The 18,418-nt window shown below is 34.2% G+C and overlaps 1 protein-coding gene across 4 annotated transcripts; it reads left to right on the plus strand.

The window, feature by feature from the left end:
- Positions 1-7,547: 7,547 nt before the first annotated feature.
- Positions 7,548-18,267, plus strand: LOC111410173 (protein TRIGALACTOSYLDIACYLGLYCEROL 2, chloroplastic). Of its 4 annotated transcripts, XM_023040405.1 has the most exons (8): positions 7,548-7,732; positions 9,655-9,744; positions 9,914-10,568; positions 10,654-10,983; positions 16,702-16,817; positions 17,430-17,520; positions 17,639-17,758; positions 17,859-18,267. In XM_023040405.1, exons 3-7 carry the CDS (start codon positions 10,029-10,031, stop codon positions 17,729-17,731), a joined length of 1,170 nt encoding a protein of 389 aa, XP_022896173.1. In that variant the 5' UTR covers positions 7,548-7,732; positions 9,655-9,744; positions 9,914-10,028; the 3' UTR covers positions 17,732-17,758; positions 17,859-18,267. The 4 variants fall into 4 exon arrangements, 3 of the variants coding, with proteins under 3 accessions (XP_022896173.1, XP_022896172.1, XP_022896171.1); XR_002705618.1 differs by lacking the exon at positions 9,655-9,744 and adding an exon at positions 16,405-16,460 and having other exon boundaries at positions 9,922-10,568; positions 16,691-16,817; positions 17,639-18,267; XM_023040404.1 differs by lacking the exon at positions 9,655-9,744.
- Positions 18,268-18,418: the final 151 nt, after the last annotated feature.

Here is an 18,418-nt window from a genome sequence, read left to right on the forward strand (position 1 = left end):
CACAACATGTAAAACTCAAAATGAAGAAATATATTTTATGAGAAGTTCAATTTTATTTTTCATAATGGAATAATTAACATAAAGTATTTTAAAGTAAAATTCTATTTGGTTCATTATGATTAAAAAAAATACGAACTTAAACAACACAACAACTTATTTATTTCCATAACTAGTTTACGAATGTAAAGAAATTTACAAGCATCCCATTAACTTTAAAGTTAAAGATCGACATGCTTGGTAAGATGAGTGATAAGTGTAGTTTCTACACTTATTTGGGATCCTAAATGATTATATTTTGTTATTCTTTAAATGGATTAGTACCTAATTGTTATTTATTGCTTTTATTAGGAAAATTTCATGTTTCAAAGAAGAATTGGAAAAAAGAACAAAAATGGCTAAAATGAAGCAAATCCAAAGTATGGGGACCAAAGTATAAATATCTAATGGTTGATTTGGAACACAAAAGATTCTTTGATGATTGATAGGAGTCAATTGAATGCAAATTGGAGTAAAAAAAGGAAAGAGATATGATTAGAGTATTACCATAAATCGACTTCTAATCATATAAAGTATCTTCAACATTTTTGGTCAAATTGAGACCCTATTTTAGAAGGAGAACGTTTGAATTGGAAAAATTGTATTTCTAAAAGAATTGTAGCTCTTTTAACTATCTTTCCAATGCACTTTGAATCACCTAAATCGGACACTGAAAGAGAAAGTTATGACCAAAATATTGATGGTTGTGCATACACAAAATTATGTACGCGCGAAGGCAACTTTCCTTATTTGATTCAAACTCTTTTGGAAGACAATTTGGACGTGAATTTTGACCTAATTGCATTATATAAATACAAGATATGGGCAGCAATGAAAGGGTCTTTCTCTTGCCTCTTCATACACAATAGTTTCATCAAATTTATCAAGAACAAGGGGTTAATTACTATATGTAGAGGAAGAAGATCAAGCTATAGCACGAAATTGAAGTTCAATTACATCAAGATTTTGAAGAATTCAACTTTGGACTTGAAGATCAACATCTTTTGTATTTTTTCATGATTCGGGTGATATTTTTCTAGTATTCTTCTTGTAATTTATATATTAATATGCTAGGCTAGTTTCTCATTATATTGGATGAATGATGAACCCTATTGTTTGTTTATTTTAATTCAAGACAATTAATTTAGTACTTTATGATTTTTTCTTGATTGATTTTGTATTCTCATTGAACTATTTAATTACTTGATCACCAATTAAATAGTAAGTTGCTTGTTGTAGTATAGAAATACTCACAATAAGTCTAGAATGCGGTAAACTCAACTCATAGACAATAGGTGTTAAGAATAATATCTTGACATGTGCAATCATGTGTGATAAATTTTGTGAATCATTGCATTTTTTCATATGAATTCGGATTAGTAATAGAATCGGGTTGTATTAAACATAGGTTTAATATATTTTGGAAAAGAATATTGAATAAAAGTAGATTATCGATTATCTTGAATGCATGAATTTACTAATTTATAAATTAAGAGTTGAATTAAATAACAGTAGGAGGATTCACAATTCCAATACAAATATTCACATATTAAATAAATATTTTATTTGCTTTCTTAGTTTAAGATTATCATAAAAAACATACAAATCACAACTTTTTTGATTTTATATCACTTCGAATTTAGTAAAAGCTATTTAACTAAATATTAGACTTTATTCCTCATGAGAACGATACTCTTAACTCACAAATCTTATTACTTGTACAACGATCTCATACGCTTGTGTGTATCTCACGAACAATGAGTTCTTTGCATAGCTTTAATGGCTCTCCTTCATTCAGGGCATAGAATTCATCTTTAGTCATCTTCTCTCTTTAAATTTTTACTTGCAAGAAATATTTACCTGTCTACTGTTTATGTATATAGAGGCAGAGCAAGTTGAGAGTACATATTGCCAATTTCCTGTATATGTTTGGTGGTGTGAATCGGTTGTTCAAAACCAACAAAAAAAAAACAAACAAATGAAGTGCATGGAGACAAAACAAACGAAAAAAAAGAAAAAAAGAATTTTTTTTTTGGTCAATTGCATGGCCCATTTGGCCATGCGACGCATGTCCAGGATCCGAGCCTTAAAAGGTCAGATTGAAATACTCCATGCGAACGCAAGGAGTTGTACCATGCAATTGCATGGTACATTTTTGTGACCATTTGAGGCAGTTTTCAACCGTTTGTTTTTTGAATTTGGTGGCTTTTTACTTAACTTTTTGCACCATTTCAATTATTTGGACGAGGTCTATATATAGAGAAGCCATGTTCAAGTGAAAGATGTTAGAAAAACATCTTGCAATCCATACATTATTCCACAAATAATCAAATCCCGATTTACATTCATATTCATATCTCTTCTTAGTGTTCTTCAAGTTTTGGCAGAAATTCTTTGTGCTTCGATTTTTCTGCATCAAGACTTGTTAATCCTTCAAACCGTTTGTCGGAATGCCCTTAAGCATCTTATTACATTTGGAGAAGAGGCAAATATCGTTTGAGGACAACGATATTGTGTTCAATCCTTCGAATTCGTTCTTGTTAGGATTTTTGTTTCTTGCTATCTTGTTGCTATATTTTGCGATCTTATTTTGTCACTTTTCCTACCTCATTGTTTCCAATCAATTGGTGTAAGTTTTCTTTCGGAAAGAGAAGTTGATAAAATGAGATGAAAAAGGGACATGTTTGTGTCTCTATACAAGGAGTGATATGCTTATGAGTACAAAGGAATTTGATAAAGGAGGTTGACAAAACATGAGTTGGCAAGATCTATATCACACATTCCAAAATCAGATTTTGAAATCAAAATAAATCAACGATTTAGATTTTGTCAACAAATTTTGTCAACTTACTTTGTACCAGTAGATAAATTGCTTGATATTGCTAGACAAGTGCTCTCCAGCAGTACTACGTGTAATGTTTAAGCCACACGTGTATAAGTTTCTCAAGTTTTCCCTTTCTCCCTCTTTCCCTCATTATTTTAAGTTTCATAAGTATTTATTATCGATATCTTTCTTTTATTTTTATTCTTCTATGTCCTACTATCAGTGAAGGCTACTTTTGCTCACATGCAAATACAAAATTCTATCCAAACAGGAATATTTTTATTTAGTGAACTCATGTCAGGGTCCGTTTGATTGCAAAGATGGAATTGAATTGAAAACGAATCCCAGAAAATTGAATTGCTTAGAAATTATTTTCTTGAGAATTGTAAATTATTGTGTTTGATTGGTATAATTTTTTACGAGGAAAATGTTGAAATAAAAGTGTTTTTGATATTCGTTTGGCTTTGTTTTACATGAAAATTGTCAATTAAAGGGATAAAATTTACTGGCATTGGGTATGAAATTTGTTTCCATTGCCAACGCAAAAAATAAAAAGTCAAGAAATCATCTACCTTTTGTTGTTTGTTAGTCTTTGTTTTACATGGAAATTGTCAATTTAAGGGAAATATTTTTTTACAATAATTCTTAGAATTTATTTGCATTAAAAAAAAAGCGTCAAAGTAGGGTGGAAAACCAAGAAAAGAACAATTTTCAAGACAATTAAAAAAATGAATTCCATGGAAAAAATGTGCTATCAAACACTACAATTTGGATGGAAAATGGAATTGGCCCTATCAAACACACCCTTAATTCATTAGGAAATATATAGCACGAAGGCGAGTTGAATGAGTCTAATTTGATTGTATTAAAAATTCATGCAGCAAAGAAGACATTGATGATATAAATTATTTAAGTATATTGTTGTAAGCAACACTACTAAAGAAAAAAAAGTTATCATCATATAAATATAGTATTGTCCAGAAATCGACCCATTTGCATCTTTCTATTACATATTAAATTTTTGTTTGGCCTCTACTTTTCAAAATCAATTTTTTTTTTTTTAAACTCATTCTCTAGCACACATTTCATGTGACTCACAATTTTTATCAACTTTACAACCACATATTTCAAATCTTTTTTTGAAAATCTATTAAAAAAATCAATTATTAGCTAAACCACCAAAAAGCCAAGAATTTAGACTTTGGAGTGAGTAGTTTTACTTAGAACCATATGTAAACCACGAAGGGAGTCGAATTATGTGGTTGAGTTTAGTTACAATTAAAACTTCATTGCATATGGTCCTCGTACTTGAGAACTCAATGATTTTGGTCCAATTTTCGATTGATAAGTACGTATAATGCTTTTATTTGAGCTTTTATTCTTAATTATTTTTTTGATAATGGGCAGAAGTCTACTTAATTCAATGTAAATATTATTAATTGTAGGTAAAACTCCAACTTGGATGTAAATGAAGTGAAAATACATTTTGGAGCTTAATAGGGATTGATTTGGAGTAAATTTAAGATCATCTAGATTGCGCTTAATCAATTAGAAGAATTAATAGAGCATTTAAGAGAAATTCATTAGTTTTGGGATGTAAATTCAACCATTAGGAACAGGGGAATCCGTCTGAATTAGTTCCATCTCAGGCTCAACAGTTTTGGAATCCTTTGTTCTTTTTAACCTTTAAGGGACAATCCATAGGCGGGTTATCCATGGAGCCGCTGCTCTTGCATAAAATTCGGGTATTTTTTTACAGTTTTTTTTGCCATTTCACCCCTCGCTTGGTATTGCATACTTCTCTTATCATGTCCTTTCTCAAGTCGAGCTCAATACAAAGTCTTGCATACTTTATTTATGGCTTTCAGCTTCGTGGTTTTAAAAAACATCAGAGCCCGCAGCGCTAGCAATTGTGAAAATTCTTTATTCCTTCAAGAATTCTGCTGGGGTCCTCGTACTTGAGAACTCAATGATTTTGGTCCAATTTTCAATTGATAAGTACGTATAATGCTTTTATTTGAGCTTCTATTCTTAATTATTTTTTTGATAATGAGCAGAAGTCTACTTAATTCAATGTAAATATTATTAATTGTAGGTAAAACTCCAACTTGGATGTAAATGAAGTGAAAATACATTTTGGAGCTTAATAGGGATTGATTTGGAGTAAATTTAAGATCATCTAGATTGCGCTTAATCAATCAGAAGAATTAATAGAGCATTTAAGAGAAATTCATTAGTTTTGGGATGTAAATTCAACCATTAGAAAAATTGAGGACTAAATTATAAACTTTCAAAACATGTTTAGGATCCATTATTAACGATTTTGGAATGGTGATGATTGTATTTTGAAGATTAGAATATCAATAACCAAAATTGCATCTACAAAGAACTCGAGCAGAACAAAAGGAGGAAGTCGGGGACTAAAATTAATGGGAGGCAAAATATTGGGTGTTGCGATCATAGGAAATTATCGTGTAATCACACCTCAACAGAATGCAAATGGGTTGTGTCATGTGTTGCAAGTTGCAACCCACTAGGCAGTGCGATTACATGGTTTCCTATTTTAAATCCACTTCTTCTTGAAAAGCAATTAGAACATGATTTTTGATCTAATTCTTTGAGTCTATATATGTATGCCTTCAATCAACAATTAAACAGGGCTTGTGGAAATTTATATATTGAATTATCTTTCAAGCCAAAGGAGACTATTGAGGTAGAAATTACATAATTTTTTTAAAATGAAGATCAAAGATGTAGCTTTTGGTTTATAAATTTATATTCTTTTCAAGTTATACGTTTGTTGGACACCCTTTATTTTACCAAATTTACTTTTTACAATAGCGTAATGGGCTCACATCCGCAGTATGATGTATTGATGTTGACAAGAAAGAGTTGTTTATTAATTTTCTGGTATACATCTTTCCAATTTTTCCCTTAGATAAATGCTTGATTACAATCGAAATTGGGGAGAAAGATTGAAGGGAAAATAAGTAAATTTAAAGACATAGTGAGAGCAAACACGGTATTCTGTGGTAAATGAGTGGATTTTTCAAATTTGTGTTAGGTAAGTCAGTTGCTCTTTCTACTGGCCATTAATGCGTATTAATACAAAAATTAAATTGGAAGGAAGAAAGGCGTCAAATAGACTTGAGGAAATTACACCAAACCAGATTTTATAAGATTCAATTTCAAATATGAGATTTAATGTTTATTTATACAGAAATCAGATATTAATTCAAAGATAAAAAATCAATATTTTAATATTAATAATAATATTATAAATTAATTTATTTACCCACAACCTACCCCAATCTAACCCTAAAATTATTCTCTCCCCTCTCCTTTCCATAGTCTCTACTATCGGACTGTTGGAGCCGTCAAGACGTCGCTGCAACAACCTCGTTGATGTGAGCACCGCATCGTTGCAGCGCAGCTATGTGAAGCACAACTTCGCTACTGCAGTGCGCCGTCACCCTACTATCCTCACATCGAAATCAATTTGTTAACTACCTTCAGGTCTCTCTCTCCATCCATTATCCACCAACAATCGCGGTGATGATGCATCTGGCCAAAGTTGTCGTTGCAGCCACGGCGAGGATGTTGTCACCATTGTGAGCAAAGCGAAGATATCGCTTAACGCTGTCGTTGCAGCGCCGATGATGCGTTGCTGGCATCGTTGCTGCAACAACGATGATGCAGTCGAGCAACGATCACCCCCGATTTTTGGGTGATCTAGTTTTGGGGCGTTGGCGATGTCAATTTTATGACTACAACAATTTGTTGTCACTCTGTCATCATCAACCAAATCTAATTTTATGATTGATGAATGTCTAATTTTTGGGAGTTGATGGTGGTAGGTGTGAACTCTGTTGCTAGTGGTGGAAAATGAGGGAAAAATTTGGAGTAATGGGTGTGGAAATTTTTTGGGTAATTGGTGGTGGTTCTATAAGGATAATTGACGGTGGCGGTGATTGGGATGTCCGTGGAGGTGACTAATTTATTTTGGATCTAATTTTTTGTGGTGTTTGGGTAATGATGGTTGTGATGTGGATTGCGATGGTGAGGCATGGTGATTTTGGTCGTGCTGGTGGTGGTCGGCGTGACGGTGGTGCGGTGGTTATGGGTGGAATGGGGATGTTTGTGATCAATTAATTGGTTGATTATGATTAGTAAATAATTTGTGACCGACAATTTATGACCAATACATAATATGTGATCTAAAAATTTGATTCGTGACTTACAAGATTTGTGTTTTGTGATCAATAAATAAATTATGATTTATAAATTTTTTTGATTTGTGATTCATGAATTAATTGTGACCAATAAAATTTTTGGTTTGTAATCGAAAAATAATCGTGACCAATTAATTCAACAATTTGTGATTAAATAGTACAGAACTGTGACCTTAATTTATTTAGTTAATAAAAATATTTTTTAATTAAATATTTCATAAATAAAATTTAATTAATATCTGATTTTTGAAATTTAAAATTTTATTTCTTAATTTTGAAATTGGCTATACTTAATCTATTATATGTGAAATTTTCCCAACAGACTTTCATACATCCGTTAGAGGAGAATGGTCAGGTTTGGCCCATGTGATAGTTTAGCCCAATGCCACAAGGTCTGGCCCATTAACCAGACTTCACCTTCTAAAACCCCCAAATTTCCCAATCTTTATTCTTCCGTTCCACTCACGTCAACCCTAGCCGAGGGTTCATTTCGCGCATCATTCCACACATACTCATGCCATCTATTTGAGCCGTATAATTATTGAAACATTCCTTCGCTACGGTGGCGGAAGTAGCTTTTCAGTTTCTTTGGATTTAGCTCACAAGACAATGCTGCCTATTTAGAATATCTTCCAAATAGGTGAGTTTGTAATTGAATTTTTATAATATTATTTTTTTCTATTATTGAATGAATTTTCTAAGTTATCGTGATTTACCCAGCCCCTAATGCTCCAGTTGGATGCAATTTTTTAAGGATTCATTATTTTTCAGTTCAATACTTTGCAAATTCCGAAATAATATGATTTTACTATACAGATTCTAAGTTGACCGGTTAATAAGGTTGATATAGATTAAATTGTTGAAATAAGCTAGTAATAAATATATAAATTTTGGCATTCATAAGTCATAGTTAGGATTAGTCCACCAGTTTTCTTCTGATGGGTGTCACTTCTGTAAGGTCTTCCCCAATTTGGTTTTTTGGTTCTCCCATTTTGATGAAGACATGTTCATTTGTATATTTGCGGCTTTTCAATGGAAAATACAATTAAGACTGTGAGTCAATGCCGCTTCATAATAAAGTATATGAGTATCGATAGACCAGGTTTCATTCAAATTATACTTCACTTAATGATTTATTTTAATTTTGCAATTGGCTTTCTCAACCTCTCATTTCTTGTGTCCTGTTTACATTGTTACATTTTTTGTTTGTAGCAAAGCATGTAAATTTTTTTACTTTGGTCATTCTTATGACGTATGAAAATTTAGCATACCCTTGGTTTAAGAATGCAAGATTATCATTTTCTCTCTTTCTCATTTGTCAGTCCATGGGATTATAAGTTTTATACTCGGAAGTATTTAGTTGGAGGCATTATGACTTTTTTAGAACTAGCCTATTGAGCTGTTACAGCTAACACTTTTATAAACCTACTAGTTGTGATCTTTGTAACTTATGCAGTTACTATTTTGAAGTATTGTGCATGCATTTTTCTCATGAAAAATAAAAAAATGCTATATTTTATTCATTCTCCATTCTTCCATAGATCTGGATCTATAAGCATGTATTGGTTTGATTCATAAGCTTTTTATTTCGATGTTGCTATCTTGTTTTCTTTCTCCTGTAGTACTTCTACTTATTTCAGGATCTCAACTCTTAGGGTGAAATAACTGTTAGCATTTGATTGCCAATATTTTCCGTGAAAAATGTCATTTTTCACCCAAATTTCTACTTTTGTGCTGTTTGATTAATAGCTTTTTCCATGGAAGGTATTTTCCTATTTTTGGTCACTTGGCCATATTTTTCTTTAAAAAAAGGAATATATTTTCCTTAGAGAAGTATGTTTTTATTTTTCAGGCAATTGACTCATTCTTTCTCTCTCATCTACCCCCTCTCCCATCTACCTACCAATAAAAAATGGACAAGTATAACATTTGTTTAGGTTGAAAATAAAATCAATTAAATACATTTAATTGACAATTTCTATGCTAATAATTTCTAGAATTTATTTTGTTTGCATGTGAATTTCATGCTTGCAATCAAATACACCCTTAGTTTAAATGAAATTCATGCGATACCTGATTCCTGGCAATACTTTGTAAAAAGGTTAGCAGCATTTGCTCTTTTCAGACAACTGCTCCATCTAGTCGAGGCACTGCAACCTTTACCCCCGAATGGGGTGCTCCATTTGCTTGACATTTACTCAAGTTGTGCTCAATACTCGCCATGATTTATGTTTAATTCTAATGTGGAATATAATAATTATATCATCACAATCAAATTTCACTGTAATTTGATCATATACTTAATTTAGTCAATCAAGTATCAATTTCATAAATAATTGTAAAAACAGTTGGATATTTATATTCCAGAGATTTGCAAAACTTTTATTTAATGCTTTGTTATGAGCTTCATCACCTTGACTCACTCTAAATTTTATTTAACAAAACAATGGCATAAGAAAAAGACAAGCCAAGATTCGAGAACACGGTTTTTATCAAGGCCATAAGACTATACTGTCAAGTGTCAATAATAGAAAATGAAAACTGAGCTAAATTTGAGTTTAGGGCTGACGAAAGGTCCAATGAGGTGACTATCCCAACTCAACTCAGGCATTCATTGACTCTCCTCTTCTCTGCCTCTTTCGGAGCTCACAAGTAGGTTTTCCTTTTAACGAAAGTAAATGGTATTATACTAAAAATTTCATTTGATATATGTGTTTTCTCTAAGTAAAATTGATCATTTCTTCCTCTAGTTCTTTGATTGTTATTGTTTCAACCTAGTATATGTCTATCTCAGATTTTGAGAAATTGATTGATTGCTTAGTTCCTCAGGTTCTAGGGATCCATGGCATAATTCCCTATATATCTTTCTTGGGAATCCGGTCAGAGTTGACAATTGTCGTTTATGCACAACTTTCCAATATTGCTGTAAAAAGAAAATGGTTGGATATTCGCTGTCCCATATTTCATCAAGTGCTATTGCATTTCCTTCATATTTGATCACACCCACTAAGCAACATTGTTCTTTGAAAATTTCGCCATGCCTGGAAACTCCGTTAAGGCATAAAAGAAAAGTCTTATGTGTAAAAGCTACGTCATCCGCTGATAGGGGTCATACTCAACCACAACCAACATCTTCTTCCGAATCAAAGAGTCCACTCTCAGTAATTTTTGATGTTCCTCGAACCATTTGGAGGCAAACTCTGAGGCCTTTGAGCGATTTTGGGTTCGGTAGGAGGAGCATTTGGGAAGGTGGTGTTGGATTGTTTCTTATTTCAGGGACAGTCCTCTTGGCACTTAGCTTAGCATGGTTGAGGGCGTTTCAGTTGCGATCAAAGGTCCGAAAGTATTTGGCTGTGTTTGAGTTTGATAAGGCTAGTGGTATGTGCACTGGTACACCTGTTAGGATTAGAGGTGTAACTGTTGGCAATGTCATACGTGTCAATCCTTCCCTGAAGAGTATTGAGGCTGTAGTTGAGGTGAGGCAAACCTGAAGCTCATGATTTCATCTTTTCATGACAATATGGTTTTACAGCCCTTGATGTTGGTGTTTCATGTTTGTAGGTTGAAGATGATAAAATTATAATACCTCAAAATTCATTGATTGAGGTGAACCAGTCAGGTCTTCTGATGGAAACTATGATTGATATCACACCGCGTAATCCTATTCCAACACCTTCAGTGAGTCCTCTTCATGCAGATTGTGTTAAAGAAGGTTTGATTGTGTGTGACAAACAGAAGATAAAGGGATACCAAGGGGTTAGTTTAGATGAATTAGTTGGAATATTTACTCGCATTGGGCGTGAAATGGAAGAAATTGGCGTTGCAAACACTTATTCATTGGCTGAACGAGTTTCCTCCGTTATTGAAGAAGCACGGCCTTTGCTTATACAGGTTTGATTACATATTTTATATTTTCTGTTTGGCTATCACTATCTATCATGATCTGTTTCTAGTTGTGCTGACTGAATATTACAATCGTAAATTTTATTTTGTTTTCGTATCTCTATACCATATTAGGATACTTGGAAAGCTTCACAGAATTCGTAAGGAAATCTGTATGGCAATTTTTAGGTAATGGTCATGCGCCAATTACGTGATACACTGTTAGTAAAACTTTGATGAAAAAATTGTTTCAAGCTAAACAAAAGAGAACATGGAAAGCATATTGAATTGCTCTCTTTCAATTACTATATACTTGTAATATATGTTTATGTCAACATTTCGAATTTTTGATTCATGATAATCAATTAAATTTTAATTAAAGCAGCATTTATGATAAGGCTATATTCTCCAGCACAGGAGTTTCAGTCCGTTTGCTGAATCCATGTTTTATGCCTCCAACAGCTTATTATATTGATATCCTTTCTGGTGGAAATTAAAATTTAGATATTAATCTAATTCAAAGTCAACAATTAATTTTAATCATGCATTTTATGGAAATCTTAACTTTTCAACCACATATTTTATTAACTTTTATCAAAATATGTTAAAAATCTGATTTTTATTCCTACCAAACAAGGGCCATATGTCCATCTGGATGCCATATGTCATTTGTTATTGGGGTTTAGGCCTCATTCACTTCTAGTTATACAGGAACCCAACTAAGAAATACAATAATCTTAAATGGGAAGCCTGCTATACCCCTCAAGTAAGACTGGAATTCTCCATTCTTTGTTTCTTCCAAAGAAGTCTTTTCTTTTGTTTGATTATTGTAGCTTAGTGTTAGGAGTGGGGCGTATAATCAGGATGCACCCTCACAACACCATTTGGCAGTCAGCATGTGGCGTGGCTAGATAAATTAAAATAATCTTAGATTGACACATACTAAAACTATCTATCATTTCACAAAGTACAACTTCACAATTCCCATAAGTTTCATTAGTGATTCATTATCTTATATCTTGATAGGAACTTGATTTGAAGAGGCTGAATTGTTTACTGAAAGAATGAGAACTGTAAATCAAATTGCTATTTTATTGCATTAAACGTGAAAATAGACACAGAACAATTCCAAGGCTTTCGAGAGGCATGGCCTCTCCCCAAATTTTCCCAATATCTCCTGAATGAATATCCCAACTCCCCCCATTACATTTATAGAGAATTTACTAGTTTTCTATTACAATTTTATCCTTTTGCTAACTAACTATGGAATACTCTAGAATAGTGAATGAATAACAAACTTGTATTGGAATATTATTAGAGGTGGGGGTCTATCATTACCAACCACCCCAAAAAACCACCTTGTTCTCAAGGTGGAATCGTGGTTCAACTTCAAAATTTGGATTTCCATGTAGCTGAACTATTTTTGGAGTAAGCTTGCTGTAGTTGTTAGCCTGTGTAGCCATTTGTCCACCTACCATTAAAATGTTATTCATGCAAATTCCATAAGACGCATACGCAGACACTGGGGAATCCGCCCGGTTGCATCCCTTGCGGGCTTTTCAAAAAATGAACCAAAGTGATAGGAACCTCGTAGCTCGTTGTGTCTGCGGTCTGTAGCTCCAATTGACCAACCCATTTCGTTGAAATGAAGTTAGGTGTAGCTGGGCAATCAATCCCGACTATTACTGATTGTCCAAAAACGGGTCCCCTATTTTTCATGGTTTTTTGAGCGATGAGACCCATTGCGGTGTTAAGTGACACGTCAACCAACCCTCCCAATTTGTGATCTTCTTCCTCTTCTGACCCGTCTAATTGATCATCCCCATCACGCTCCTGAACCATTTAAGATCTACAATTTTCTTTGCATCTGTAATTCTACTTCTATCGACTTTTTGAAGGGTGTCGCACCTTGGGTTGCCGTCACCGAAAGGATTAAGGAGAGAGTGGTTGCCTTTTGATGGATCGCGAGGGTCCGAGGAAAGTTCTGGCGGTATGGGTTGGATGTGTGTTTTAAAAGGCAATGAGATTGTAGGTTTGGGCTATATGAATTAGTTTTGGCCTTAAGTGGGTCGTAAGTGGAATGAGCCTCTTTCCATGAGTCATACCTACCCTCAGTCCTTTGGCCAACCCCAAAATTTGGTCCAAATCTGGTGATACCATTTCAGTTAATATCAGGTGTCTACTTTTCCAGCCATACCCTTCCTCTCTGCCTTTCCTTCTTTTGGTACCTTCTCCAATTAATCTCGGGTTGCAATTGTCCAAGCGGCAGTTCTCCTTTTTACCCTTCTTTCCTTCGGTACTCACTCCGCCGTCATCTAAGTTGGGTGTAATATCAGAAGTAGCAATCGGTTCATGTGAAATCTCCGCAACCCCGTTTTCCTTCCTCTCCATTTTGATTGAAATTTCAGAGTTGGCGGTGGTTTCGGACGAAGTTGCTTCTGCCCCGTTTTCCTTCCTCTCCCCATGCTTCGCCACTGTGGATTTCTCCTCCTATGGCAATGGTGCTGGAGTTACCTGCAATTTATATGGGCGTTCTTTCACCTCTATCATCTAGTTCACCATCCCCCAAAGCTTACATACTGGACTTTCCTCAACAATAGAGATTTGCTTCCTGTGAAATTGAGCCTTCATCAACCCCTTCAATTTATACCATGTACGCACCAATCTTAGTTGATCTAACTGCTATTACCAATTCCATGTTTCAATGTAAAAAAAAGCTACGGCGGCCTCTACTTTCTCCACTTCTGACAATCGATTTTTAGAAAAAATCTTCTCCGCCTCCGACGCCCACCAATCTGTATTTTCTCCATGTAATATTGATATACTTAGCCGGCCGTATGAATCCAGCCCCGACTCACCCACTCGACCCCCGTTCCGTTGCATTACCAGCTTCCCAAACCGATTTGATAGCGAGCTCCATCTCTCTTTTAATTCTCTGCTAAAATTAGCTTCCATTTGTCCGATAATCAATTGCTTTGATACCAAATTGATAGGAACCTGAATTGAAGAGGCCGAATTGTTTACCGAAAGAATGAGAACTGTAAATCAAACTGCTATTTTATTGCATTAAACGTGCAAATTGACACAAAACAATTCCAAGTCTTTCGAGAGGTCTGGTCGCTCCCCAAATTTTCCCAATATTGAATGAATATCCGAGCTACCCCCATTACATATGTAGAGAATTTACTAGTTTTTTATTACAATTTTACCCTTTTGCTAACTAACTATGGAATACTCTAGAATAGTGAATGAATAACAAACTTGTATTGGAATATTATTAGAGGTGGGGGTCTATCATATCTCAAGTTGGTTGAAATTGTTTTTTATGATAAAAAGCTCTCTAGCCTATGATCTTTGCATCTTTTCAATCCTTCAAGCACATGAAGCATTCTAAAATTTCTGATGTCACTTGGTTCGAGCATTTTGTTTTCTGCAATAAAAGCACACCGATTCGACTGTTGAAACTGTTGGTGTTAGTAGAACATTGGTGTATTCCCATGGTAGAAAGCATAGTTATTAAAACCGGACCGGGCCGGCCGGTTCGGACCGAAAACCGCCGGACCGGAATGTGGTCCGGTCCGAGCTGATCAATTGGACTTACATGCAAGGGAACCGGTTGGACCACTCTAAACCCGTCGGAACCGGGCGGGTTTTGGGAGAAACCGGATCCGGTTCAACATCGAACCGGACGGTCACAGTAAGTACAATGTAAAATTTTTAAATGAACGTGCCACGAGGCTGGATTCGAACCTGGGCATCCTCCCCGTTAATTCAAGCAGCTGACCACTAGGGAATTTGCTTATCTTCAATCTAGAAACTGTGGCAAATATATATAATTCATTTACATGGGAAAATAAGTATTTGAATTTGCAGCAAGCAAGATTCGAACCCTGGCTTCCACAATGACATTTTAGGCCTTTGACCACTTGGGAAACTAATGGAGCTATGTTCACTAACGTGAGCTAAAATATATGTATAGATTTAGCAAAATGTTTTTTTAATTTGTTTCAAAATATATTTTAGTTAAAATTATGATTTAACAATGACCCACCGGTTCAATCACCGATTCACCGGTTGAACCGTTGACCCAGTGACCCGGTGATTTTTCCGGGTCGACCACTGGGTCGGGTCTAATAACTATGGTAGAAAGTACTGGATGTGCTCTTTCATGTGATTTTCCAAATTTAAAATTTTAAATCCTCTAGTTCTTTTTTATTAATAATACTAGTATAATCTGTTTCAGAATGTATATATGACTAAATAGGTGTATAAAATTAGTGATGGACAGAGAACTTAAAACTAGATTTCTACTTTCTTTTACTAGCAATTATATAGACTACAGAGAAACTTTTCCATTGGAAATACTTTAGATAAATCTCAATTTTAGAATTACCATTTTCAGTGATTAGGGGGATAACTGCAACCTAGATCTGCGATGATCCCTACTAATGATGAATATCATCACTCATATACATTCCATCAAGATTGCATATTCATGTTTAATATCTAATTTCATTTCAATAGTTATTTTTTGATAGTTAATTGAACATTATACTTGATACTTTAATACTACAATCCATTACTAAAGCCAACGCAAAACTAGCAATTCAAGATATAAGCTTGTTAACCCTAACATTCATTAGTAATAAGTAGCATTCATTAAAAATTTGCAAAAATATTATAGTGGTAAAAGAATTGTTCCTATGTGAGAATTATAGAGAATAGCAAGAAATTAAATCATGGAGATTTTTCAAAAAAGTATTAACATGACACATTGCCAGCATGTTAAATTCTTTAAAAATCTTCATTTATATAGTATAATTTTAGTTTTATACTTGTTATTATTTATTTATTTATTTTTTTTTTGAAATCTTTTAAATATGAGTACCTATTTGTTATTTACTAATAATTTTGAGTTAAAAATATATAATATGTTTAATAAAGAATGTAAAATGTTTATGATAAGAGTGTCTGAGGAGTGTCGGTATCGACACGTGTTGGACACGAACACGCTATCCTGATTGAAATGTCTGTACAGAGTATTTCATAGTTGGGCTTGGCGAAACCCACAAGTTTTCGCGGACTGTGCCTGTGGAATGTGCTACCTGCCCAGCCTAGTCATCTAATACAGAGAATGACGCAATACTTAATTGTTCTCAGTGAGTGAACCCATTTATCTATGAAAGCTTGGAATTGTTTTACTCGGTTAAATTAGTCTCAGTGAGCTATCTCACTTAATTTGTAAATATAAGGCATTTTCCCTAGGCACTGATATTTAAGACACTTACAGAGATCAGGTTCACCTATTTTAAGTCATAATATTATCATTTGAGAGGTATATTATAGGTCAGAGAGAAGCAATTCAGGTAGGAGGTGTATTTGGAACTCTGACATGTCTTCGTTTACTAATTACATGTTATATCATCTCAGGTCTTGTCCCTATCCCTTAACTGCAACTGCTCTGATTTTGCTGCAAGGCTGGTCAGGTGTTCGATTAATGACTATTAAGTTTTACTGGATTGTCCTTAGTGCTTTGTATCATGCTTTTCTGCAGAGTCTGGTTGCAAATTAGAGTGCAACAAAAGGAAAATAACCATGCATAGTATGGTCATTTTGCATACATGTTCTTCTTGCTTCGTTTTTGGTGTTAACCCTAATTTACATTGCTGCCATTGAATATAATATATTCTCAAGCAAAATTCTGTCTTTGATGTAGTGATGTCTCAGATCAAAGCCATGGCTGATGATGTTCAACCTTTGCTGGCAGAAGTTCATGGTAGTGGTTTGCTGAAGGAAGTTGAAAATTTAACTAAAAGCCTTACAGAGGCTTCTGAGGATTTGAGGTAAAGTAGTACTCCAGTAGTCAAATTTGGTTTCTGCAGACTACATCAAGGTTTTGGGTGCTTTGTCTCCTCCCATTCTCTGGCTTCATATTTGCACTCATACGAATTTTTGTGGTCAAACATACGTAGAATCTTGGACCACTTCAGTTTAGTTTCCGAAATCATGTAGAAGTTGTAGCATGCTCAAAATGCAGTAATAAATACTTCTGATTTTTAACGCATCTTCATGACGCTTCAATTCTTCTGTTCTATAATAAACTTTAATTATGTCTGTAAATAAACCAAACTTACTGTATGAATGTGTCTAGCATGGCTCAGTGACTAAAAGGTTGTCATTGATGTTTTGTTGGCACATGCCTTAGTCAGCTTGAAGTTTGCTGGTAAAATTATGGATAATTTGTTTGGTTCTTTTTAGTTTTTAACATAGTTAACATATTTTTAAGATGTGGGTGACCAAAATTTGACTTTTAAATTTGATCAGGCAGAACTAATGTACTTTGGATTGATTTCACACATTTCTTTCTACTATCTCTATGGTATGGCTATGTGGTCTTTACCATCATCTGTTTTATGGCAATTGGCTCATGTGGTTTTCTATGTAAAACTCTACAGAAGGGTGCATTCGTCCATTATGACTCCTGAGAACACAGAATTAATTCAGAAGTCTATATATACCCTCATTTTCACTTTGAAGAACATCGAGGTGAGTTGTCTTCGAATGCTTCAATTCTGATTCTACACCTTCACTCATTCGACCTTTCTCTCTTTATTCTAATAGTTGCTGGTATTGTTTCCTTGTGATGTCACTCAACATTTTGCAGAGTATAAGTTCAGATATATTAGGATTTACTGGTGATGAAGCTACAAGGAGAAATCTGAAATTGCTTATTAAATCACTCAGCAGGCTGCTATGAAGAGGAAAATTATAAATCAATTTCAAAGTTAGTAAAATTGCTGATAAAAGTTTCTTATTGTACTTTGTTTATTCTGTGTTGCTGATAGGGCGCTGCATAATTGATATTGAGCTACTTTTGTTGTCAGTTTTCGTGGAGCCGATTTGATGTGATACCCTTTTGATCCTTGTCCCATGGCAACTTGTGTTTGCCATGAATTACACGGTCAAGTTTTCGAATACTACAGCCTGCTTTGTTGTCCAGTCTTGAAAATTTGATGGTAAAACGAGTTGTACCTAATTTTGAAAGGTGTAAAATTTGCTAGTGCTCCTGAACCATATTGGATGGCACTCTCTTTGGACGCTGGCAATTATATTTATGACATCATAGGCCAATTTCTTTTCAGAAAACTCTCTTCAATTGATGCTTATTTTTTATTATGATGTGATTCTTCCTGAATGACCATTCAAACTGGAAGAAAAAGTGTGTGTAGATATTTTATGTTGGACGCAGACCATTTCTGCATTTGAGAATAAAGATAGCTCTGTTTTCTCTTCCCTGCATTGCAAAGTTTTCTTTGTTTTTTGTTATCTATGCTAGTTTGGCCTACAATTCCACGCAAAATGCATTCAATCAATTGATGGATCAGTTTAGTCCTGGAACTACCTGTCAACATCAATTTAGTCCTCCATTTTTCTAGAATATACA

The sequence above is a fragment of the Olea europaea genome, chromosome 15, assembly GCF_002742605.1.
Source record: "Olea europaea var. sylvestris chromosome 15, O_europaea_v1, whole genome shotgun sequence".
Lineage (NCBI taxonomy): Eukaryota > Viridiplantae > Streptophyta > Magnoliopsida > Lamiales > Oleaceae > Olea > Olea europaea.